Source organism: Macrotis lagotis, chromosome 2 (assembly GCF_037893015.1).
Source record: "Macrotis lagotis isolate mMagLag1 chromosome 2, bilby.v1.9.chrom.fasta, whole genome shotgun sequence".
NCBI lineage: Eukaryota > Metazoa > Chordata > Mammalia > Peramelemorphia > Peramelidae > Macrotis > Macrotis lagotis.
Window position 1 is genome coordinate 234996962 of NC_133659.1, and position 27195 is coordinate 235024156.

Here is a 27195-nt window from a genome sequence, read left to right on the forward strand (position 1 = left end):
ATCATTCTTAATATGTGCCAAGAGCAATTGAGTGGTACAGTAGATAGAGAGCCAGACCTGGAGTTAGGAAGACTCATCTGGTCTAACTCACAAGCTATGTGGCCCTGGGCTCATCACTTAACACTATGTGCCTCAGTTTGCTCATCTGTAAAGTGAGATGGAGAAGGAAATAGCATGCCATGCACTAGGTTTGCAAGAAAACTCCAAATGAGGTCACAAAAAGTTGGACACAACTGAAATTACTGAACAAAACACCAAAGAACTTAGACTTAACACATGAAAATGACTTCACAGGAGTAAAATTCTTTGAGATGAAAAGCTGTTTTTAATATCTTTTTTTTCATGAAGACATATGGCTTGATGTCTTCACGTGATATATTTGGTTCAATACCCTCTTTAATTTGAAAGTCAAACTTAAGATATTTTAAGAGGGATTTTAATTGATTTAGCATTAAGATTAAGTACCTCTCTTAAGAATGTCATATTTCATTTGGATTACTTTTGGAATTTTTGTGTTGTTGGCATGTTTTGTTTTAATGTGAAGTAGTTTCCATGTGGATATTAAATATCCCTAACAGTCTCACTATTCTTGAATCTATTTTTTATATCTGAAGTACATGTTTAAACTGTTAACATAGAACTGTGTCAAATGTTTTGCCATAATCAACAAAGATAATATAAATATTAAGGCATTTTTAGCAACTTGCTTAATAATTACTTAACAAAAACAAGTTGCTTCTTATATTTCTGGGACTTTTGAGCCAATTCTCTTTACTCCTCAGTCCCTGTTATTATTTTCTTCTACATGTTTATAGATACTTTTGATGATACAAGTTGTGACTACTTTATATAGAGCACATAAATAAGTGCTGTATTTGATGGGTTACTGACTTCTCTTTTAAGAATATAGCAAAGTAAGGGCAGCTAGGTGGTGCAGTGGATAGAGCACCAGCCCTGGAGTCAGGAGTACCTGAGTTCAAATGTGACCTCAGACACTTAATAATTACCTAGCTGTGTGGCCTTGGGCAAGCCACTTAACCCCATTTGCCTTGCAAAAGCTAAAAAAAAAAAAAAAGAATATAGCAAAGTGATCTGCCAGTAATTAATATTCCAATGTGAAACACTTGAGTCAATAATTAATAATCTTATTTGGCCACATAACTTTCATTTGATAACTTATTGGAACTGTTATATCATTCATAATATTAAAGATGCACAAGTTTTTTGTTTCTTATTTGATAAAATTTACATTTTCCTTGTATTGGACTTTTTGGGACTTCACCAAAAAATCATCTATACCCTTTTTCATTGGGGATTCATTTTCACTCCTGAATTCTTTACTTCCCAAGATTCTGTAGTAAATTATATTGATTTGAATTGCTTATTTTGTTATTTATGCTGCTCTAACTACTTTTTAAATTTGTTTTTAATATTTATTTTCAAATGTTAATTAAGGAAATCTAGAATTTCTGATATGCTTTTGATTTCTAGATATTTCCCCACATATTTATTTTTGTTGCTTTTAGTTGAGAGTCAAGTTTTCAACTATATGTACCAAATCGTCATTAATCTAATTTTCATCTGCCTCTCTGAAACTTTCTTCAACAGCTCTTCCAAGTTGTTTCTGACATGTTCATATTAGATATCTATCTTTAGAGAATTTCCTTTTCTTCTGTGATTTTTAACATGGCAATGTCCACTTGCTGGGTACAAGGACTAAAATGTTTTTATGCTTTCTGCCAAATACTGTCACAGAATATTTTTCATTTTTTCCAATTTTTAAAAAAATTACTCTGCTTTAAAATAATTGTTTTCCTACTTGAATTCACAGAGTCAAACTCAAAAAGAGCTTTTCAAAATTTTTTAAAATTATGCCTGTTTTTGTAATTTGTTTTGTTTTTAGTATAATTTCTACTGTTTGTATTTTTGAGAATTTTCAATGATTTTAGAGTCTTTAACTTTTCACTTTTTAGATTTTAGTAGCCTCAATTTCATTTGAGCTTAGGTATCAAATCATTTTTATAATTACTGTACATTGGTCAATAATACACTGATGTTTCAAGCTGAGACTATAAAAAAGACCTATAAATATTATCATGTATTTCTAATTTCCCTCTTTTTTGTTTTAATAGCTCTTCGATTTCATCTAATGTAGGCCTTGGAATCAAATTGTTTTTGATGTAGTGAGTCATAGAAATATTTTTATTACAGAGAGGAAGGGGCTAATCCATTCAGTGATATTTTCAGAACTCACTTGGCCAGCAGTTCAGAGTTCCTGCCATACTTTTACAACTACCATGGTGGTTTCACAATGTGCACAAGTTCACTAGTGTCTATCACCCTGGTCAGCATTTTCTTTTTTCTGCTATTGTCTACCTGCTCTCATTATAATTACAGTGGATAATTAATTGAGGTTTTAATGGTGATGGTGAGGATGATAATATGAAAATGTTTGTATCACACAAGTGAGGGACATAGACAAACATTCTAGATTGGATGTCCATGTAATACAGACAACAAATCTGAGAGCTTTGGAGTTGGTGAAGCTATCCAAAAAGGATCATGTCAACGTTTTGAGAAATTAAGACACAAGGATCAGAGTTTCACTATGAACCAGAACAAGAATTCTTTAGAGAATGCCAGTGACCCTGACTTTAAAAGATTCCAAAATTTCTGTGGTCTTCCTGTTTTATATTAGGTAAATCCTAATCTCCTCTGTTAGGATTTTTTAAAAAATGAGTTTTATTGATATTTTATATTTCTTACAGCACCATGGTTATCTTAAGTATCTCCCTTTCATTTTCTGTCCCCAGAGAGCTCTTCCATATGTCAAATATTATTTTAAGAGAGGAATAAAAAAGGAAACACAATTGATACATTGAAAAAGTCTGAAAACATGTACTATGTATAAAATCTGGCTCCTCACATCTATTCAGTTTAGTTATTTGATCCTTTTTTTGGTAAATTTTATTTTATTTTATTTTAAACTTAAATGCAGAATGAGAAAAGAAAAAACCCATAGCAGACCATAAGAAATAAATTTCCATTTCAAGAAAATTTTTATAATATTACACATTGGTTTTTAAAACTGGCCAACTTTTCCTTACTTCTTTATTGGTTTTCTTTTGTTCTCTATTGTGTACTTTATACTTTATTTTTCCTTCTCCCCCTCACCCCAACAGCCTAAGGAAGGCTACAATTAAGCATGGATAATAATGTTTGTTCTTCATTTTTGAAGAAGACCACATTAGGGAGATGATGCTATGACAAGCACATGAAGGATCTGAGTGAGGGAATGCTGTTCTAAGTCACCAGCCTTACTTTCTCCTCCAGTCATCTGGATCCAGTGACCAGATATGAATCAGGATGACTGGAGATGGCCCTGGATGCAAGTTAAGTGACTTGCCCAAGGTCACACAGCTAGTAAGAGGCAAGTGTTTGAAACTGAATTCAACCCTCCATCCTCCTGAGTCCAAGGCTAGTGCTCTGTCTCTGTTACACCTAGCTGCCCTAAGCAAAGATAGATAGATTAGATAGATAGATAAATAGATAGATAGATATTATATACAATATTAATCTCTCTATATATACATACATGTATAGAAAAATGTTAAAATTTATCAACGTTCACATATACTCATACACATAGGTATAAGACCGTACTATGCTTATTTCCTTCTATCATTTGTTTCTCTGAAGATGAATAGCATCTTCATAAATCCAAGTCTTTTCATATTTTTCTAAATCAACTAGCTCATCATTTCCCACATCATAGAAATATTCCAACCCAATCACATCCTATCTGAGATTACCTGTAAGTTCCCCCCCAGTTTTCTGCATTCCTTCTGTTCTTGACTATATAGTTTTTATATACACAAATAAACTTTAATTCAAAATATTTGAAATTATTCTTTTTACATTTCAACACCTTATAGTTTTGTGTACCTCTTTCATTTTTCTTATAGTAAATAAATTTCTTATAATAAATAAATAAATAAAATAAAATCTTATAATATTTTTAAGGTGTTATGCTGCTGAATCTTTTTTTTACATGTTTTTCCCCTTGGTTTATTTGAAATCCCTTGCTTTTTATTATTTTTCTAACTTGGTAAAATAATTTTATAATAATTTAATTGGAGTGACATTGAAAAAAATAGATAAGTAAAATTGACATTTTTAAAGTTATACTGACTTTACCTACTCATGAACAAGAAATATTGCTTCAATTATTTAGATCTGAGTCCAAAGTGTTTTATGTTTATGTCATATCATTCCTGCATCTATTTTAGCAGGTATATACTCAGATATTTTATACTATTTAGGTATTTTAAATGGTTTAAAACAATATTGAATGATATTTCTCTTATATAGTGTAGTTTCTCTTTTTCACTTATTTGATTAAATCTATTTTAACTTTAACTTTGTATAATATCAGGATTATGATTCTTGCTTTTTTTAACATACTAAATTCAACTCTTGCCCTTTATATTTGTATGGATTTCTCATTTTTGTAATGTTTTCTGAAAGCCACATATTGTTGAATTCAAACTTTTAATCTGCTATACATTTCCATTTTATGGGTAAATTCATCCCTTTCACATTCTAAGCTACAGTTACTTGTATATTTTTCTGCTTCCTTTTTTCCTCTACAATTAGTCCTTCGGTACAGAAAAGGACCACACCAAGCAATCAAATGATTGCACAGTTTTGTTTATGTTTGCTCTGCAAGGCATCTTTCTCTTTTGCGTTTATCAGAATCTATCTACCCCTTGGCCTGATTGATAGGAAACAGGACTATTGGAGATGGTCTAGTTGCTCTAGGAGTTTCTTGCTCTGGAATTGATTTCATCTGGAGACAGAATGAGACTACCAGGTACATCCTATCCTGTTTCTTGATGGTCTAATATTTAGCAAATTCTTTCCTCTCGAATCTTCCATTTTTTAATTGTGAGCTCATCAGTATATTATAATTACCAATAACTTTGACATTAGGACAATGTCAATTTGCCCTTCATAGGACTATACTGCTCTGCTAGTACACTCCCTAGAGCTTAATCTCACAGGAACTGAGATGCTTTCCAAGGCACAGGCCCCTATCTCAGGATGGGGCTGGGGGAAAGCCATTCCAGGGTGGATCTGCTCCTCAAAAGGAAAAGAGAACTCTTTCCAAGGCTTCTCCAGGAACAGTGGAGTTACCTCACTGGACACCTTATAGCACCACCCATCATTCCGGATTGAGGACAATGGAGATCATTGCCTATTCTCACTTATCTCTCAGGACCAACTGACCCATGTCCACTATCCTTCCTCCCCAGGATTCAAATAAATTAACAACTGATTCTCTGCCCTAATGACCATTTTAAGTATACAAAAAGATATACCAAATGGTAGTTTAATATTTCAATCATTTACTACTAAAATAAGAAAAATGAAAGAGGTACACAAAACTAGATCATTATATTATAGTAAGTAATTGTGTCTTTATGGATTGAAAGCAGTCATATGACCACAGCAGTTAATGTTGGAACATATGTAGAACTATCCTTTTTTTTCCTTCTACTTCCATGGCTTCCAATATGGGAGATAAAATAACTCTTGAAATCTGTATTTCTATTGGTTTATTGCATCCCAGCTTCCTATTGGATTCACCATTCAGGGAACACCAATGCACTCATAATTTCTTGGGGGGATTTTGGGTGTAATATAAAGTGAAAACAAATGACAGTTTGTCCCCCTGGTTGTTTGGCAATTTTTTCTCCTTACATTATATTTCTGTTTACTGAAATGAGGGAATTAAATGTGGTATTTCATCAAAGGTATAAGGAGTTTTAAGAAATGAATAAATAAATATTACAAGCATAGTTTCATCAAATCTTTTTTCACCTATGGACAGACTGAGCATTACTAGGGCACTTAGAAAACATAGTTGCACAGATGAAGGTTAAAAAGGAGAAAGGAATGTAAATTTGTGATTTTTACATAGGGCAACTGCCCAGACGCTTATCTTAGAGAGAACCCTGATTACAAGTGCCATTTTAACAATCTGTTTACCAAACAACATAAAATTAGGATTCAATTCGGCCAAACCAATGTGAACTGGATGAATCCCACTACTGTTTCCTCTTATCCTTCTCACTTTATTTATCCTATCCCTTCTTTCTCCTCTCCTTTACTTCTACTCTCTACTTTGTCCTCCTATTCCATTACCTAACCAGCCCTCTCAAGAGTGCCTTTTTTTAAGAGTCCTCTCCCTTCACCCTATCTCCTTGCCCACTTGTTTCTGAATTTAGAGAATTTTTATGTCCTTCTAAATATATGTATATGTGTGTAAATGTTTAGTTTATATTTTTTCTGGATGTTTTATATCAAAATTTCTCTTAAGTTTGAGGGTTTTTGTCATAAAAATCCTAGAAAGTCTTTAAAGTTTGTTAATTTTTTTCCATTTTTCCCCCATTCAGGGTTATGTTTAACTCTGCTGGGTAACTTGGTTATAACTCTTTTGCTTTGAGTCTATAGTATTCCAAGATCCATAAACTTTCAACATAGTAACTACTAGGTCTTGTGTAATCATTATTGTAGCTCCATGATATTTAAATTGTTCTTTTCTTGGTACTTCCAATATTTTCTCCTTAACCTGGGAGTTTTCACACTTGACTATGATATTCCTATAGGTTTTCTTCCTGGGATCTCTTTCAGGTAGTTATTAGAGGATTTTTTTTTCCTATTTCTACTTTGCCTTCTTGTTCTATAACTTCAGGGCAATTTTCCTCAATCATTTCTTGTAATATTGTATCAATATTCTTTTTATCACAATTCTTAGATAGTCCACTATTCTTTTTTTTTGGCAAGGCAATGGGGTTAAGTGACTTGCCCAAGGTCACACAGCTAGGCAATTATTCAGTGTCTGAGACTGGATTTGAGATCAGGTCGTTCTGACTCCAGGGCTGATGCTTGCGCCACCTAGCTGCCCCAATAGTCCACTGTTTTTATATAATTTGTTCTTGATCTGTTCTCCAGATCAGTTTCATTTTCTCTTCCATTTTTTCATTCTTTTGATTTTGTTTTATGATTTCTTGTTTTCTTAGAATGTCATTAACTTTCCCTTGCCCAATTCTAGTTTACAAGGAATTTTTTCCCTTAAGTTTTTTTATTATTGTCTTTGATGAAGCATTTCAATCTTAAGTCATCAAAATTAGCTACAATTGCCTCTAGTTCTTAAGAAAACATAATCTACCAGTACCAGTGAAAGGTAGATGATCTGTTTTTCTTCTAATTATTTTGAACTGATCTTTAATATTAAAGTAATTGTGAAATGTGTTATACAGTCTAAGTTTTCCATTTTTCCCAAGAGTTTGAAAAAATAGAGTTTTTCCCTAGGTAATTTGTGGGGTTTTTAGGTTATTGAATTATATTGGTGCAGAATCTTCTTTGTCTAATCCATTCCATTGATTTATTTATTCTTTAACCAATACTAGATGGTTTTGATGACTTATATTTTGAGGATTAAAAGTGCTATTCCCCCTTTGTCCCTTCTTTTCATCATTAGGAGGATAAGCTTTTAGTTTTAGTTATCATTTCTATAGGAGTTTTTATTTCTGATTTATCAATTACCCCCTAAATTTTAATATCTCCTATTTTGTGCTTATTTGTTTTGTTAATTTTCTATTTTTTTAAATTACACATTCAGTTCACTAATAATCTCTACTTTATTAAGTATGTATTTAAGGTTATATTTTCTTTCTGAGGAGTGATTTAGCTACATACAAGAAATTTTGGATTATTATCTTTTTTTTATAAAGTTAGTTTCTATGACTTGTTCTTTGACTCTTTCATTTTAAGTTTTCTTAAGTCTCCCTTTGAGTCTGTAGTTTTCTTTGTGACCCCAAACCAATTTTTATTTTTATTGAATTATGGTCTGTAAAGGATACATTAGTGATTGTTGCTTTTTAATATTTGCTTGCAATATCTCTGTACCCTACTTGGTCTATTTTTTAAAAAGTTCTAAGGAGTATATATGAATATGGATAAACACATCCATACATATTTGTGCATTTATCCTTTTGCTTTTTCATTTAGAAGATATCATATGTCTTTTAACTCAGATCTCTCCAGCAATTTATTTAGTTCTATATTTTATCTTTTGTTAATCTTTCTGTTAGATTTATCCAAAACTATAAAAGGATATTTAAGTCTCCTATCACTACTGTATTACTGTCTATATCTTCTTGAAACTGATAATATTTTTTTTTACGAATTTGAATGCTAAGGTACTTGGAGTGTATATATTTATTGCTGATATAGCTGTATTGCCCATGTTTTTATTCAGCAAAATATAATTTATCACTTTTTATATTTTTAATATTTGTTTCTGTTTTTTCAGATAGCATGATGACAACTCCCACCTATTTGGATTCACTTAATGCATGGTAAATTTCTTTCTACATCCACTTAGTTATATTTTGTGTATTCTTTTCTTTTAATGTGTTTAATATAAGCAACAAATTGTAGGACTTTGTTTTCTTATACAATCTGTCACTTTTTATATCACTGGATTATTCAATCCATTTATATTTAAGAGATAAGATCTGCTTCTAATATTGATATTCCCCCCTTTTCTTCCTTCAATTATTTACTTCAACTTTTTTTAAGAGTCCAGTCCCTCTGATTCTTTCCCCTTTATTCCTAATCTTTTCTTCTTTTTGTAAACTTGGGAGGTTTGATTAATTTTTTTTCTCTCCTGCCTTTATCTGACTATATAATTCTTTCCCCTCTTTTTCCCCTCTCAGTCAAGTAGATTCTTCCTTCCTCTTCTCATTTTCAACTAGCCCCATTCATTAGTTTTCTAAATTTCGTTTTAAAAACCCCTTTCCAAAAAAGTTTCCCCCCACCTCATTTTCTTTCTTCTATCTCCTCTACTTCTAATTTCTCTAGACCCTCAATTTGGGTTAACTGTTATTATCTGGTCACTCTCTTTTCTCTGAATTCTTCATGCTATCAATGCTTCTAAAATATCTATTCTAGGCTTTTCTCTTTAGGTGTTTTCTGCCACTACCTTGTATGAATTGCCACGTGAATTTTCCTTTTCCCTTGTGTCTTACTTCCAGAACAATGTCAGTTATTGAAGATGTTGATGAGAATATTGAACCTCCACCATCAATGTCCCTGATTTTTTTTAGCCTATTACTGATCTATAAACTTCCTCTGGTTACACTTTTTCCTCCACACTTGCCTCAAAATCTTCTCCAAAGGTTTATGCTCTCCTTCCCCTTCAGGTGTCAATTGTCCTCAGGAGTTCTAACTCCCCATCCTCCCAAAGTAGACTTTTCAAGCCTTAAATCCTCTAGGCCTCAACCAACATAAAATCCTCATCTACCTTTATGGACCATTTCTCTATACCCATAGAAGCATTCATCAGAAGAACCCTTTCCTATCACCAAAGTAAGGCTTCCTTCCTCTTCTTTAATCTTTTCCTTTCCTCAATTCTTCCTGAAGTTATTCTCTTTCTGCTTATAGTAGTCACTTTCCCTTCATTGCCAGTCTTTGATTTGACTCTGGCACATCACATATCCTCTCTATCTCCCTGCTCCTTGACCCCACTTTCACATTCTATCCCATAATATCTCATCCATTCTTTCACTGATACCTCTACCACATTTCCCCCTTCATTTCTGTCTCATGTACATTTAGAAAGAAGTTTCTTAGTGGTCTCCCTGTTTTACTCTAGTGCTGTTGCTCTCTCTGCTACATTTATTCAGTCCTGCATTTTTATTGTTTAGGGTATTTGAGAAGCAAATAATCTCTTTCAAAATTTCTTATTGTTGAATATTAATCTTTTTATATATAATTAAGCTCATATTTGAAGAGTAGGTCACCCTGAGCAGGATCCTGAGCTCCGTTGTCTTTCAGCACATTTCCATTTTTCTCCTATGTTTTCTAGTGGGTGAAGAATAGTTTTGTTTTATCTAAAGGTTTTGTCCTTCATGTTGAAGCTCTTTCCTCCTGTTTGTTTACAGAACTTGTTTATGAATTTAATTGCTAATTTAATCACTACTTGTCTTGCAGCTTATGGGTTTTCTTTTTTCTGCAGATGATTTATGAATTCTTTCAAATGTAATTTCATTTTCTATATTTAGACATTCTGGGAAGTTCTCATTTATTATTGCTTTCATTATAGTGTTAAGATTTTTGTCCTGTTTTATTCTTCCAGGAGACCTTTGATCCTCTGTTATCTCTATGCATTCTATCTTTTAAATCAGAATGCTTTACTTGCCTGAAAAGCATGTTTTCTTTTATTGGTTTTGTTTTTGCTCCCCTTCTAGATTGTACTTTCTTTCAATATCTTTGAATTCTCAATCTATTATTTTGTCTTTTATTATTTTGGTACAGAGCCTTGCCATTGTAACATATTTTTCTATTTTTCCCATTGTTTTTGCTGTTCAAGTCATAAATTCAGTTTTCATTTTTCTTTTGAATCACTCAGGAAAAGTGTGATGTAATTCCTTGCTCTCCTCAAATTTTTCTAGGTCTTCTTTCTTATCAAATATTTTCTTTATTTTGAATTATTTATTTATAGATGTCCAAAATAATTTACTAGATTTGGAGCCCTTATTTCCTTATGTTATTACTCTTTTTCCTGATGATTTACTTTATTTTCAAAGTCTTTGAATTTTATCTTCCTGAAATCTTTGTTAATTTCAGCCCCTCCCTATTTAACTCCCTTCTTTTTGAGATTTTGTTAGGCTATGGATCTCAGTGTCTCAGCCTCCTCCACATGAGACAATTCACATTGAGTGGTCAGAACTGACTCTAGGTGGATGCTTTATTCTGGCAATTTAATACTGTTTCCCTCACTCCTCTGCTCCTCACCACCCCAGCTAGTTTCCTTGTCTACTCCCTCTCTTCCTTAGTTCTTTGACCTGGCTTCTGCAGTAGAGTTGGTACGCTGAATGGTTGTCTGCCTCAGCACTGGATTTGCTGTAACTACTGCACTGACACTTTAGAGTATAGTACTGCTGGTTTTACAAGGTTTTGACTCTCAACAAACCTACTGCTCCATAAGACATTTCATTCCACTTTTGGACTTAGGGGGAATTTCTTTTTACACAAAGTCTAAGTCTGACTTTCTCCAGTCATCATCCACTGCTCTTAGTTGCACAACTATGATTTAAATGGTCATAAATAGCTATTCTCCCTCTCCCTCCCCACTGCCAGTCTTCTCTTTCTTAAGATTAACATTTTTATTACCTTTAACCAGTCTTCATATGGCATAAAGTAGTACCAAGAGCCAAACACATTGCTACATATACAATCTGACCAGGGCAGAAAGCAGTGGGAATATCATATCTCTAGTCTGGGACACTTTGACTCTTTTAATGTAACCCAAGATAACATTAGCTTTTTATGGAGTATATATCACATTTGTATCACATATTGAGCCTACAGTACACTAAAACTTCTAAAAACTGTTTAGTGTCCAGTGCAGATAGGGTGAACTTTCAGCAGACCCCATAATGTGGAAAAGCTCTGGGAAAAGGTCTTTCATTCAGATCCTGGCTTCCTTCACAAAGTTTGAACTATAGTCTGCTACCTACCTTGGATGTTTGAACGCAATGAGGCATCGCTCATATTTCCCCACCATGCTCCAGCCCATAACAAAACCATCGTTGCTTCCTGTCAGGAGATGCCACTCATCAAAACACAGGCACTTAATTGGTCCTTCATGGCCATTGAGAGTCTATAATGAAACATTTCACTTTTTTTAGTTTTGTCTCTGACCATACTACAAACCTACAAAGGGCCGTGACCATATCGGTTCTACTAAATGTATCACAAATAAAAAATTCATGAAAATCATTGTGATTACCATAAGCACAGGGCAAGGAAACCTGAGGTGAAGTCCCCTTTCTTTCAGTTATATAAACTTGGGTAAAATTTTCTTAAGGCCTCAATTTTCTTATCTGGAAAATGGGGTTAATAATGCTTGCTTTTATATATTTCCTAGAATTTTAAGGAAGATGATTTATAACCTGCAAAATGTTATAGATATAACATAATTAATAATTACTGCTTTACTGGGGCTCATAACCCTAGCCATAATATTTTAAACTCTGTCAGACAGCTACATGCTCCCTTTTCAATAATCCTTATTTCACATTTCTTGAAGTAGAATGATCAGAGAGTAGAACTCTTGCTATTTCATTCATGGTAGGCCTGCTGATTGCCATCTAGGGATTATCACCAATTCTTTGAGTATACACCAAATCCTTAAACATAGGACTTAACCAAGAAGCAGACAGTCATAGAATCCCAAAATGTCAGCTTTCTACCCTTTAGCGAACATCTTTTCCAGTCTCCTATTTGACAGAAGATGATATTAAACAACTCAGACAAAAGAAATGACTTGTCAAAAAGAGGAACTAGGATTGGAACCCAGTGCTCAAGTTCTGTACTCTTTTTCACTATACCATGGTTCACAATATTAATTGTAAAAATGGTATCACACAATTATATGGTTGTAAGAGTTAGGGGTAGTTAAAAAATACTTTAGACTTAAGAAGTTTTTAACTTTTTTGTGTGTCATGTACCCCTGTGGCCTATGAGTACCTTCTCAGATTCTTTTTTAAATGTATAGAATACACTATATAGAAATGCAAAGGAAATAAATTCTATTAAATTCAGTTATTTTTTTAAGTTAAAAGAAAAGAAGTTCCTAGGACTCTAGGTTAAGAATCTTTGGTTTAATTCAACTCCACTTTACATATAAAGTTCATTTCTTAAAAAAACAGAACTTAAACCCAGGTCTTCTTATGCCACATCCATGGATCCTTCTAATACACTTTCTGTGGCCTTTCATTTTTTACAATCCTGGATCTATACAAGAGAAGGAAGTTCAATCTGATTACAGCAAATTATAAATGTTAAATTTATTAGAATATGGTATTAAGAAGACCAGTATCAAAGACTCACTATTAATGTGGAACAATAAAGCAACCTCTACCAAATAGTCACTACATCTATCAGTTTTCACAAACTTAAGTGTTGGCCACAAGAACCTCTCGCTCCTCCTCCTTTTATTCCAGCTGACCCTAGAGAGTTGAAGAAAGAAGAGATTCAATACAACCCCAACACTAGTACTCCAAAGATACTGGAAAAAAATAAGAGGATTGCCTCTTATACACTAAATAATAAATCCTCTATGAAGAATTTTAGGGAAAAATTTTAGGTCAAGAGTCAAAAAGTAGGCTAAGGCATAAAAAGACTAAACATCTGCAATGATGAAATCAAGTGCAGTCAGCAAGAGTTTATTAATGGCCGACTCTATGTCAGACACTGTATTAAGTGCTGGGAAAATAAAGAATGGCAAAAAGAAGTCCCTCCTCTTGAGGAATCCATAAACACCCATCTACTATAGTGACAATAGATGACTAGGATCACCACTGCCCCTTCACTACATTTAAAAAAGAATGATCTTTTTATTTTATTCACCTTCATTTCCAAATATATTCCCCTATTTACCTACCAAGAGGTAGGTTCTTTATAACAAAGAATTAAAATGAAATTGGGGAGGGGGCAATTTAGTAAACTAACAAATTTCCACCTGTATGATAATGTTTCACAACCATGGATTACCACATCACTAAAGATGGAAGAAATATGCCTTTTCTTCTTTTTTTTTTCTCCAAGGACAAACTTGGTCATTATATTGTTCAGCTTCATTTTTGGTAAATACTACATTTTTATTCCTTTAAATTTAAAGCTCCCCATATCCTCTCCTCACTAATCATTTGACTTTTGCTCTATCCTCAGAGAGAGTTCTGCCTATTTTAATGATCAGGAGCTGAAGGTTTTTGCATTTATAAATGCAATTAGCCCATGATTTTCCCTTTTTTCCTATGACCTCATCCATCCAAATGAGAGGTAAGTTTACTTTCCATCCTTTTGGGCTGCCTTTTGGGACTTTATTGTTTGATTTATAATAAGTGGGGGAGCCACAGGGTTTAATTTTGTCCACCCTTGTACCCTGTGGGAATGGCTCCTCTATATAGAGAAGGAATTAGTATTATGCAAATAGAGCTCTGTGATGAATATGAGAAGGAAACGAGAAAAAAAGCCTGGATTACCTTGGCCCTTTAACCTCAACAAGATCCTCTCTACTCCCCCCCCCCCCATTGTCCCTGATGGGCACACATTACCTTAACCAGTGTCGCTGTTGCTAAATGCCATACTTTAACCAGGCCTTGTCCACAGCCACTAACAATGTGAGTACTGCTAATCTTGACAGTCATGACAGAATCCTTATGTTTAAAAGTCTTTAAGCATCTCCCTGTGTCCATGTCCCACACTGAAAAGAAAAGAGGAAAAGGGGACCATAGTCAAATTTGCTCTCTTTATCTGGTCTGCACTTGTGAGTTTTATTGGTTATATATAGGTCAGTCATCCCCTGTGTTTGACATCTCTGTTCCATGGATAATTTTATGAAATTAGCTGGTTTCACTAGCTCAAATCCATAAGAAAAACCTTGGTCTTTTAAAATCACAACCAGTCTCATGTCTTGTTCTCTTTTTTTTCATCTTTCTTAACAAATTCCTCAAACCTGAAGGGCAAACTTGGTTTTGAAATAGCCCTCTATGGAAATATTAAAGAATTGAATATTTTTTGCATTGAGATTCAACATATTATCAATAATGTAAAGCTGTAAAAAGTAGAATGAAATATATAATCTAGAAAATATACAATCACAAAAGAAGATGACCAGTCATGTAGCCAAAGTGCAGGATCTTATACGGATGACATGAATACTGCATTGATACATTTTAAAATATTTAGAGGCAGGAATTCTTAACATTTTTGTGTCACAAACCCATTTGGAAGTTTGGTAAAGCCCGTGAATTCTTTATAATGATGCTAAAATTCTTTAATACTTAAATAAGTTTACAAAGGAAACCAATTACACAGAAATAAAACTGTAATTCTTTTTCCCATCCAAGTTCATGGATCCCTTGAAATCTACCCATAAACCCTTTCATTTACCCCATGCTAAGAATCCCTAATCTATAAGAATGCATTCAGGTTACTATAAGCACCCTCTATGAAGAATTTATAAGAGAACCTAACCTGGAATAATAAAATAAGAAGGCATGCGTAGCTGAAAGGAATAACTACACAATTGAGAGTAGGAATCCTTTAAAATTTTAGGGAATATGTTTTCAGTTAGTTTTTGAAATAACAATTATCTCAGTAATTCTTGAAAACAGACAAGGTTGAAGCATCATTATAAATCAAGCTCAAATTCTCATGATGTCAGGATGATATTCCTGACACTATAGCAGAACTGAGTTCAGTCCCTCTTCTTCCTTCAACCAAAGTTCCTCATGAAATAGAATGATGAACCAAGAGTCAAGATAGATCTGAAGTAAAATCTAACCTCATATACTTTCAAGATATGTGACCCTAAGCAAGTCATTTAATCTGTCTGCCTCAGTTTCCCTAGGTATATGATGGGGAAAAAAAGCATCTGTATCCCATGGTTGTTAAGAGGATAAAATGAAATATTTATAAGGTTTTTTGCAAACTTTAAAGTGATTTATTATTATTATTATTATTATTGTTATTTGTAAACCAAAAATATTTTTAAATGTTTTCAACTGCACAATGAAATTCTTGAGTACTACCTCAAGGACTACTCCCCTCAAATACGTGAGGCAACCAGACTAGCTACGTCCATGATCCCTCAGAGTTTTGGGACAATACCCACTCAAAACCATAGCTCATAATCTTCATCAAACATGTTTATTTTTTTCTCTAATTTATTCAAAGCAAACGAATTTGGTGTCATAGCATAGCATTCCCCCCTATAAATCTAGGTCAGACTCTTTTCTAAATACACTATCAGCAGGGAATGAACATCCATGGGAATTATGCATAAAACATGAAGAACACAAGGATCCAGCCCACATGTGAGAGTGAGAGAACCTAGCTGCACTCTTTGGGATTTTATCATGTCTTTGCAAATCTCATCATTCTTCAAGTTCACTTCAGCCTTCAGGCATGAAGGACAAATAGAGGTTTTTGCATTTGATCCTAGGACTGATGAAAACTGATAAAGTTAATTGAAGAGGGGAATAACATAATCAGATCTGTGCTTTTAAGATCATTTTGACAACTGAGTAGAAGTGGCAAGTAAACTTTGACTGCACCCCCACTGCTACTAGGGCAATCCTACAATACCTCCTTTATCATCTCACCCCAGAAGCCCTTTCAGACCTTTTCATTCCTCTCCAAATTTTCTGTGACTTCACCTCCAATCCACGCCCTTCTCTCAGCTGAGAAACGTGTCATATTTTACAGAAAATATTGAGAACCATTTGCTGTGAATTCCCTCTCTTTATCATCTCCTATTATTCTGATACTTTCTGCCACTTTCTCTTTCTTACTTAAGCTAACCCCTCTACTAGTTCAAGAGATTCTATTCTATCCTGTCTCCTCCCATACATTGTCCCCTGTAGCATCTACAGTCTTTCACTTTCACTTTCAATCTCGCCATGTCTACTGGTTCATTTCCTATTGCCCACAGACATGCTCATGCCTCCCCATTCTGGAAAAATATCTACTCAACCCTTCTATTTCTGCTAACTTTTGTCTAATATCTCTTTTTCCTTTTGTAGCTATCCTCCTCAAAGAGGCTGTCTACAATAGATGTTTTTATTTTATCTCCTCTTATTCTCTTTTTTAGCTCTCTGTAATCTGGCTTCTGATCTTATCATTCCATCAAAATTCCCCCTCCAAAATTACTAATAATCCTTTATTGCCACATCCAATGGCCTTTTCTTTGTCTCTGCAGAATTTGATATTGCTGATCATTCTCTCCTCCTTGACGCTCTTTTGAGTTGGTTTTCAGTATTCTTCTCTCTCTCCTACTTCTCCTCCTCCATTTAACTGCAACTTATCTCCTTTGCTCAATTCTCCTCCAAATCACACCCTCTAATTGTAGTGTCCCAGACCTGGGTCCTCTTTACTACTTCACTTGATGATTTTATCAGCTCACTCTACCTATTATGCCCCAAACTCTCTGCTGACCTCCTGTCTCTCACTTTCAACTGTTTTTCATACATTTCAAACTGAATTTCCAGCAGACATCTTAAATTCATATTTCAAAAACGGAACTCTTTTACTCCCTAAATCCTCCCCCCACACCCACCTGCAAAATTCTCCTAGACCCTCAGTCTCATAACCTGGATTTCATCTTGGATTCCTCACTATCTCTCACCCCTCATATCTAATCTATTGCTAAGACCTGTTGATTTCACCCTTGCAACACCTCTTGAATAAGCCAACATATCTCCTCTGACTCTGCTACCACTCTAGTGTAGACCTTCATCACCTCACATTTGGATTACTGCAACAGCTTGCTGGTGGGTCAGCCTGCCTCACCTGTCCTGCTCCAATTTATCTTTCATTCAGTCTCTAAAGTGATTTTCCTAAAGCCAGACTCTTATCTCCAGGAGCAAATATAAAACATTCTGCTTGACATTCAAAGACCTTCATTAGCTAGCTCCCTCTTATGTCTTACTTCCTGACACACACTCTTCAATCCAGTGACAGTGGGCTCCATACTGTTTTACAAATAAAACCCTCTGGGTCCAGGCATTGTTTGTGGTTGTCTCCCATGCCTGGAATACTCTCCCTCTTTCACTCAGACTTTTGACTTCTGTGACTTCCTTTAAGTCCCAATTAAAATTCTTCTTCAAGATACCTTCCCAACCCTCTTAACTCCATTATTTCCTATCTATCCAGTATATAACTTGCTCTGTATATATTTGTTTACATATTGTCTCTCCATTAGATTGAGCTCCTTGAGGACGGAGACAATGTTTTGCCTCTTTTTTTGCATCCCCAGTGCTTAGTACAGAGCCTGGCACATCATTGTTTGCTCATTGATTGATTGAGACCAACCAACAGGCTACTGAATTAGTACAAGTGTGAGTTAATGTGAGCCTTCAAAAGGGTATTGATGGTGACAGAGGAGAGAAGATACTAAGAACATACAAAACATACATACCTGGGATATTACAAATGCAAAATTGTCAGGCCTTGGCATAAATTAGATAAGAGAATGAGACAGTGAGGATGATACTTAGGTGGCAAACCTGAATGATCTGGTGATACCTTCAACAATAATAAGGAAATTAGAAAGAGGGGAAAATTCTGGGGGGAAAAGATAGTCATAGATTCTATGGGAATATTCAGTTTAAGTTACCTAATAAACAGTTGGAAATATGAGACTGAAAGTGAGCTGAAAGGTTAGAGTGAGAAATGAAGATTTGAGAATCAGCAGCATAGAGATGATAGTTGAATCCATGAGGGTTGATGAAATAGAATGGAAGGAGAAGAGAAAAGGGTATAGGACAGAACCCTGTGGGGCATGTATACTTAGGGGGCACTGTTTGAATTGCTCTGACAAAGAAGGTTGAAAAGGAGAAGTCAGACAGGTAAGAGGAGAACTGAGAGAGTAATATCCTGAAAACCTAAAGACAAAAGAGTATGAAGGAAGATTGAAAAGTTTTTTTGAGAATTTTTATTAGAAAAGGACATTAGATTTGACAATTAAAAGATTGTTAGCAACTCTGGAGGTGGAGAGTGAGAAAGAATAGAAATGTTTGGAAATGCCATTGTGATGTATTTAAATGAATCAATTAAGATGGATTGACTTTGCAGTGAGATATGTAACATAAATTTGTAATGGATCCAATAATGATCCACCCCCAGCTTTTGCTGAGCCTTTTGCAAATAGGGGCAAAGGCAAGTGGATGTTGGGAAAACTCCAGGCTAGGGACTTGTAAGAGAAGAGGACAAATGGTTCACTTCTAAGTCAAGATGGCTAGAGGAGGGAGAGAATAGCTAGTGAAGAAATTTGAAACTGAGAGTTGGAGAAGTAGAATGATAAAATACAAGGAAATTTCAGAATTGTGGGAATTTGTAGGAAATGACAATGCCAAGATTGGACTTAGTTCTATGTGTAATTGTAATTTGTCAGTTGTAGACTTTGGCATATTCTTTCAGTCTTGGTAACTATCCCCAAAAATCCCTTCATGAATTGACCTTTGTTGAGTAGTTGCTTCTACTGCTAACATGGCTTGTGCTAACATAATTTGCTCTGCTTAGTGTTCCTATCCTCAGCCAGATTTACTCAACAATAGCAGTCAGTTGGTAATAATTTATATAGTGCCTATTATGTGCCGGGCACTATGCTAAGAGCTTGGGGTACAAAGAAAGGTAAAAGACAGTCCTTGCTTTAAAGGAAGACAAGGTACAATGGAAGTAACTATGCACAAACAACCTACAAACAGGTAACTTGGAAACAATCAGTAGAAAGAAGCTGTTACAATTAAAGGGGATCAGGAAAAGCTTCTTGTTGAAGCTTTTTTTAAAATGTCAAATTTTAGCTGGACTTGAAGGAAGCCAGTAGGTGAAAATGAAAAGAGAGAACATTCCATTCATAGGATATAGCCAGTAAATATGACCACATTCCAGAAATGGACTATTGGTTTTGTGGAACAGCCAAGAGACCAGTATCACTGGATCAAATGGAGAGGAGGAGGAAAAGAATAATGCATAACAAGACTGGAAAGGTGGTGGTGGTGAACAAGTTATAAAGATATTTGAACACCAAAGAGAAGATCTGTTTAATCTTGGAAGTGATAGGGAATCATAGGAATTTATTGACTAGAAGAGTGGTGACAGACCTTTGTCCGATCTGTGACTTAAAGATCATTCTGACATCTGAGCAGAGATGTACTGGCATGGATTGAGACTTGTAGCAGGTAGACCAAACTTTCAAGCTATTGTAGTAGTTCAGGTATAAAATGATGAAGGCCTGAACCAGAGTTGGGGCAGTGTCAGAGAAGAGAAGGAAATATATGCGAGAGATTATGAAAGTCAAATTCAAAAGTCTTGGCAACAGGTTGGATATGAGGAGTGAGAAAAAGAGTGACAAGTTGAGGGTGCTATGTAAATTGTGAGCCTGGATGACTGGGAAGATCGTGGTACCCCAGACAATAATAAGGAATTTGGGAAGGGGAAGACTTAGTGAGATGGGTAAATCAGTAGTAGCCATCACTTACAGATTCAAATTTAGCTCAAGCAGAATAGGGAGGGTTAAGGATATATAAAACTCATGGTAAGGATAAGAGTATTTTTAAAATAAGTAAGGCAAAAGGTAGCATAGAAGGATAGGGAATTAAATCAAAGAAGGAAATTTGGGAATGGAATAGTCTGAAGATGATGCCATCATCTAAGTTATGAGCACAGTTGTGAGTAGTTGGAGCAGGGTGAGATGAGAAAGTTGAGAGATGAGAAAGTTGATGAACTGGAACATGTGGAGGAGAATGGACATGAGTCCTCTTCGTTCTGAAACATACTTTACCTAGATAAGGTGAATTCTGGAAAGAAAAGAACATACGGGGGTATAGGAATGGAAACTGAGTTTCCTTTCTTATAATAGGATGAAGAATAATGATACTATTTTAAAAGAGATTTGCACCATCTTGGAGATTTCCTGTCTATATAAGGAATGCTGATAAAAATAACCTTAGAAAAATATATTTCGTACAGGAACAACTGACTTTGGGAACTCTTATAACCCCAAGATTTGCCCAATTCCCTTATTTCCATTTTGCCATGAAATGTCACTGATTCTTCTATATTCTAAAATGAACCTAAAAAGCTATAAAATCCCAAGCTATATCTCTTTTTTTATTTTCTTTATTTTTTAATTTAATATTTATTCTCATTTTGTACAATTAATGTTATTTTTACATTAGTAAAATATTCTTGTTTAAGAGTAAACAAGATACCCCTCCCCCATAAATATAGACTTGCTTCAGCAATAAAGGGGAGAGAAAAAAAATTAAAATTAAAAAAAATAATAGTAATAATTGTAGGTATGGCCAGGTGGCTAAATGAACGGAGCACCAGCCCTGGAACCACGAGCACCCGAGCCCACATCCGGCCCCGTACACCCAACAATCACCCAACAATCACCCAGCCATGTGACATGCAAGCCACCCGATCCCCACTGCCCTGCAGAAACCAAAAAAACTCAGACACCCAAGGATCACCCTGCTATGCGGCCCCAGGCAAGCCACCCAGTCCCATTTGCCCTGCACCCCCCCCAAAAAATAATAATATTAAAAAATGTGCTTCAGTCTTTGTTCTACCACCAATAACTCTGTTGTGCATGGATCACATTCTTTATGATTAGTCCATGGCAAAAGTTACTCCATAATTTTCCAACGTTGCCATTGCTGATCGTAACTCCCTCCTTTGGTATTTCTCCACTACCATGTACTATATTTTCTGTCTCCTTTCACTCTGACTCTGCTGTAGGGTCACTGAGTGGCGCAGCAGACAGATCCCTGGTCCTGGGGCCAAGAAGCCCTGAGCCCCAATACCACCCCTTAGGCCCAGAATCTACCTGGCCCTGTGGTCCTGGACAGGCCATCCAATCCCAGCCCCTTGCAATATGTAAAAAAGAAAATGTGTTATATCTGAACACTCTCCCCCCATGGTCCATCCTCTCCTCCATCACTCACAACCCCCCTTTCCCCCTGTTGCCCCCTCTCCTTACTCCGAATGCCTATACCCTACTGAGTATATATGCTGTTTCCTCTCCTAGCCACCTCTGATGAGAGCAAAGGTTCCCTCATTCCCCCTTGCCTTCCCCCTTCCATATCATTGCAATAGCTCATTATAATAAAGAAAAGTCTTATTATATGAAATATCTTGGCCTATTCCCCCTCTCCTTTTGATTTCCCCCATTATATTTCCCTTTTTTCCTATTAACTCCATTTTTACACCATATTTTATCTTCGAATTCAGCTTTCTCCTGTGCTTCAACTAGAAAAGCTCCCTCTACCTGCTCTATTAGCTGAGAAGGTTCATATGAGTGTCATTTTTCTATACAGGAATACATGCAGTTCATCATCATTAAGTCACTCATATTTTCCCCTTCTCCTCCAATCTCTATGCTTCACCCGAGTCCTGTATCTGAAGATCAAACCTTCTGTTCAGTTCTGGCCATTTGAAATTCCCCTGGTTCATTGAAAGTCCATCTTTTTCCCTAGAAGAGGACATTCAGCCTTGCTGGGTAGTTGATTCTCGGTTGCATTCCAAGCTCTTTTGCCTTCTGATATATTGTATTCCAAGCCCTACGAGCTTCCAATGTAGTTGCTGCTAAGTCCTGTGTGATCCTGACTGCAGCTCCATGGTATTTGAATTGTGTCCTTCTGGCTGCTTGTAATATTTTCTCCTTGACTTGGGAGTTCTGGAACTTGGCTATAATATTCCTAGGGGTTGGTTTTTTGGGATCTCTTTCTCAGGGGGATTGGTGGATTCACTCCATTTCTATTTTGCCCTCTGCTTCTAGGATATCAGGGCAATTTTCCTGTAGTAATTCTTTGAAAATGATGTCAAGGCTCTTTTCCTGATCATGACTTTCAGGTATTCCAATAATTTTTAAATTATCTTTCCTAAGTCTGTTTTCCATATCAGTTGTTTTTTCAATGAGATATTTCACATTTTCTTCTAATTTTTCATTTTTTTGGTTTTGAAGTATTGATTCCTGATTTCTGGCAAATTCATCAGTCTCCCTAAATTCTATTCTTTGTCTGAAGGATTTGTTCTCCTCAGAGAGTTTTCTTATCTCTTTTTCCATCTGGCCCATTCTGCTTTTTAAAGCATTCTTCTCCTCCATAACTTTTTGAACTGTTTTATCCATTTGACCTAAGCTGGTTTTTAGCATGCTATTGTCTTCAGCATTTTTTTGGATTTCCTTGACTAAGCTGCTGACTTCATTTTCATGTTTGTCCTGCATCTCTCTCATTTCTTTTCCCAGTTTTTCTTCTAACTCCCTCATTTGATTTTCAAAGTCTTTTTTGAGTTCTGTCATAGCCTGAGCCCAATTTCTGTTTTTCTTGGAGCCTTTAGATGCAGGAGCTTGTGCTTCCTCATCTTCAGACTAAGTGTTTTGATCCTTCTTGGGCTCATTTGCAAAATATTTCTCAATAGTGTTCCTCTTTTTTCTCTGCTTGATCATTTTTTCCCATCCTGCGCCTGTTTTGGGGTGCTTCCTGATCTTTTGGGACACTCCCACAAGGGTCTCAGTGTGTAAGGCTCTGTCCTCCCTCCTGGTCTGTGAATGACCATAAGCGCCCCCCTCTGCCATGGGGCTGAGGTGGGGGGGGGGGCCCTGCTGCTCTTCCAGGGGGGCCTAGACTGCAATCAGGATCTGAATGTGGTCAGAGCCCCAGAGTCCTGTTCCTGGGGCTGAGGACAAAGCTCTGCAGTCTCTCTCTCTCCACTCCCCTCCCTCAGCTCAATGGGCTCATGCCCTGGGGACTCCTGCTTACCGGCTCTGCCAGCTTCTGTTTCCTGGATTTGGGCTGCTGAAAGACCAAGCTGCTGGCTGTATACCCTGAGGGCTGGGCTCCACGTGCTCACTCTGACAGAGGGCCCCGCTCTTCCCCCACTTTGTGCCCTTGCTCCCCAAGGTGCAGCTCAGGAGACTTCCCCACTGCTGTGAGCCTCGGCTCCCAGCTCCCTGGGGCTGCCTCCGGGAGGCTGAAGTTCTTTGGCTCTGGTGGGCCACCCCTCTGGTGGGCCACCCCTCCAACCCTGGGGAACAGAGCCTTTCTGCTCTTTTCCAGGTTACCTTGAGTAGGAGAACTGCCTCCCTGGGTCCCTCTGTGGGTTCTGTCTCTTGAAAGTTTACTTAGATTCCTTAGCTTATGAGTTTTATCAGAGAGAGCCTAAGACTAGATCCTTTATTGTAGCCATCTTGGCTCCACCACCCCCCCCCCCCAAGCTATATCTCTTAGCTGAAATCTCTCCTAGGTCAAATTGTCTTACTTAATGCACTAAAAAAGTTATTTTCATTTATTTCTGGCTATTCATTTCTTGACACCATGCATTCAAGCTTATAGATTGTATGGAGGTTGAAATTTTCCCTAGGCTCTCATGGAACCTAGTCTGAAAACTCACACAAAGCCAAGGTATTCAAAGAGACATTAATGTGAATACTGAGCTCAAGAATTGGCAAAGGTCTCATGGTATCGAGGTAGACTGTGAGCCAGATACAGAATGTGTTGAAAAGGAAGAAAAAAGTGACAAAAGATGTCAGCAATAAGGATTTGGAGAGAGCGGCAGAGCAAAGATGGTGGAGTATAAGTAGGGGCTCCCATGAACACTTCCCCAAACTACTCCAAATACTTTAAAATAATTATTCTAACCAAATTCTAGCGTGGTAGAACCCACAAAAGGACTAAATGAAACAATTTTCCAGCCTGAGACAACTTAGAAGATCTTCAGGAAGGGTCTATTGCACTAGAGTTAGAAAGGGCCTGCAGGACAGCCTGAGCAGAGTTTGCTGCTTACAGCAGATCAGGGACCCTCCCCACAGTTTCAGGGAAGAAAAGAGAGTTTGTTACCCACTGACCAGAGCACAGACCAGGAGAGCAGTCATAACCTCTCACGGGATCTTTGAAAATCTGAGAACTTGCAGGTCCCTGGAAGGTATTTCCAGAAACAACTGCAAAAACCCTTAAAAGTTTGAGAATATGTCCTTCACCCTGGAAGCAAAGCTTCACCTCAACAAAGTTAAAATCAAATCATAGACTGGGGAAATAATCAGACAACAGACAAAAAGATCCAACCATAGACAATTACTTTGAGCCTGAAGAGGATCAAAATATACACTCTGAAGATAACAATCAGGTCAAAATTCAAAGCTTCCAAGAAAAATATGAATTGGCCTCAGGCTATGGAAGAACTCAAAAAGATTTTGAAAATCAAGTAAGGGAGATAAGAAAAATTGGGGAGAGAAATGAATGTTGTGAAAAAAAAAATCATGAAAGCCAAGTCAGTAGCTTGGTGATGGAGATACAGAAAAGTAGTAAAGAAACTAGCATCGTAAAAAACAGTTTGGTCAAGTGGAATAAACAGTCCAAAAGGCCACTGAGGAGAGGAATACCTTAAAAGGCAAAATTGACCAAATGGAAAAGGAAATACAAAGAAAATAATTCCTTCAAATGTAGAAGCTGATGACTTTGTGAGAAATCAAAAAACAATAAAACAAAACCAAAAGAATGAAAAACTAGAAGAAAATGTGAAATATCTCATTGGAAAGCAATTGACCTGGAAAACAGAGCCAGAAAAGATAATTTTAAAATTATTAGACTACTTGAAAGTCATGACCAAAAAATAAAGCCTAGATATAATTTTTTCAAGAAATTATCCAGGAAAATTGCACTGAAAACTATCCTAGAGGGGCGGCTAGGTGGTGCAGTGGATAGAGCACTGGCTCTGGAGTTAGGAGGACCTGAGTTCAAATCCGGCCTCAGACACTTAATAATTACCTATCTGTGTGGCATTGGGCAAGCAACTTAACCCCATTGCCTTGCAAAAAAAAAAACCTAAAAAAAAAGAAAAAAATATTCTAGAAGCAGTGAGTGAAAAAGAAATTGAAAGAATCCATTTTTCACTTCCTGAAAGAGATCCCAAAATAAAAATTGCCAGGAATATTATAGCCAAGTTTATGAATTCCCAAGTCAAGGAGAAAATATTGCATGCAGTCAGAAACAAACAATTCAAATATCATGAAGCAACACAATCAGAATTATACAAGATGTAGCAGCTTCTACATTAAAGGCTTATAGAGTTTGGAATATGATATTCCAGAAAATAAAAGAGATTGGATTACAGCCAAGAATCAATTATCCAACACAACTCAACATACTCTTTCAGGGGAAAAGATGAACATTCAATGAAATAAGGGGCTTTCAAACTTTCCAGATGAAATGACTAAAGTTAAATAGAAAAAATTGTTCTTCAAGTACAGGACTCGGCCCTGGTGTCAGGAGTACCTGAGTTCAAATCCAGCCTCAGACACTTAATAGTTACCTAGCTGTGTGGCCTTGGGCAAGCCACTTAACCACTTTGCCTTTCAAAAATCTAAAACAAACAAACAAACAAACAAGTACAGGACTCAGGTGAAGCATAGAAAGGGTATATAGAAAGAGCAAATTATGAGGCATTTAATGATATTGAACTTCTTGTATTCCTGCATGGTAAGATGATACTGATGATTCATGTGAACCTTCTCATTTATTAGGGCACATAGGAGGACCATATTTATAGACAAGGTAAAGGAGAGAGTTGAATTTGAAGGTAGAATATATTAAAACATGGAGTTAATGGACGAGAAGGGAATGTACTGCAAGATAGGGAAAGGAGAGGTAGAGTGGGGTAAAAGATATAAGAAAAAGCTTTTGTAATGGAGTAGAAGAGAGGGGAAGGTGAGGGGGAGTGAATGAACCTTCACCCTTCATCAGAAGTGGCTCAGAGAAGAAATAACAAACACACTCAATTCAGTATAGAAATATATCTTAGCCTAGAGGAAAATAGGAGAGGAAAGAGATGGGAGAAAGGGGAAAGGGGGAGGGAATGGGGGTGTAGATAATAGAGAGAATAGATTGTGGGAGAGGCTTGTGAAGAGGTAATGGGTGAAAGGAGAGAGAGAATAGAATAAATGGGGGTGTCAGAGAATAGAATGGAGGGAAATAAAGCAAGTTAAAGCAACTGTGGGGAAAATATTGAAGCAATTTCTCTGATGGACTTATAATAAAGAATGCTATTCACCTTAAAGAAAGATGTGTTGGTGTCTGAAATCAGACTGAAGCTCACTCTTTTTTTCCTACACTTTATTTTTCTCCGGGGTTTTCTTTCTTCGTAGGGTGGGGATTATGTTTATTTTTGCAACATGACTATTGTGGTAATGTGTTAAATGATTACACATTTTTAACCTACAACAAGTAACTAACTTGCTCAATGAGGGGAGTGGGATAGGAGAAAGGGAGACAATTTGAAACACAGGCTTTTAGAAGTGAATGTTGAGGCTTGCTTTTGTAGCTGTAATAAAAAAAAATAAGGATAAAAAAATAAAAACACAAAAGAAATAGAAGAAATATAATTCAAATAACAAAAACTGTCTAAACATAGAAATTTCACCAATAATTCTTTACTATTTCTTATTTTTCTAATGCAAATGGATAAAAATTAAAAACAAACAAACAAAAAAGAAATACTATGGAAATGTTTAGCCCATCTCTCTAGGATCTTGCTCCTATCATTAATCAATGTAGT

General features: G+C 36.1%; 1 protein-coding gene and 1 long non-coding RNA gene across 3 annotated transcripts in view; one reads left to right on the forward strand and one right to left on the reverse strand.

The window, feature by feature from the left end:
- Positions 1–27195, reverse strand: part of FBXW10B (F-box and WD repeat domain containing 10B) — a 144674-nt gene that overhangs the window by 24284 nt on the left and 93195 nt on the right. Inside the window, exons 9-10 of the mRNA XM_074225191.1 lie at positions 14193–14341; positions 11592–11734 (exon numbers count right to left, since the gene is read on the reverse strand). Of these exons, the coding sequence (XP_074081292.1) occupies positions 11592–11734; positions 14193–14341 (292 nt within the window). The remainder of the gene's footprint in view (positions 1–11591; positions 11735–14192; positions 14342–27195) is intronic.
- LOC141514395 (uncharacterized) overlaps positions 8380–27195 on the forward strand; it is a 147931-nt gene continuing 129115 nt past the window's right edge. For both annotated transcript variants that reach the window (XR_012476021.1, XR_012476020.1), the window contains exons 1-2: positions 8380–8426; positions 13807–13917. This is a non-coding gene — a long non-coding RNA (uncharacterized LOC141514395). The remainder of the gene's footprint in view (positions 8427–13806; positions 13918–27195) is intronic.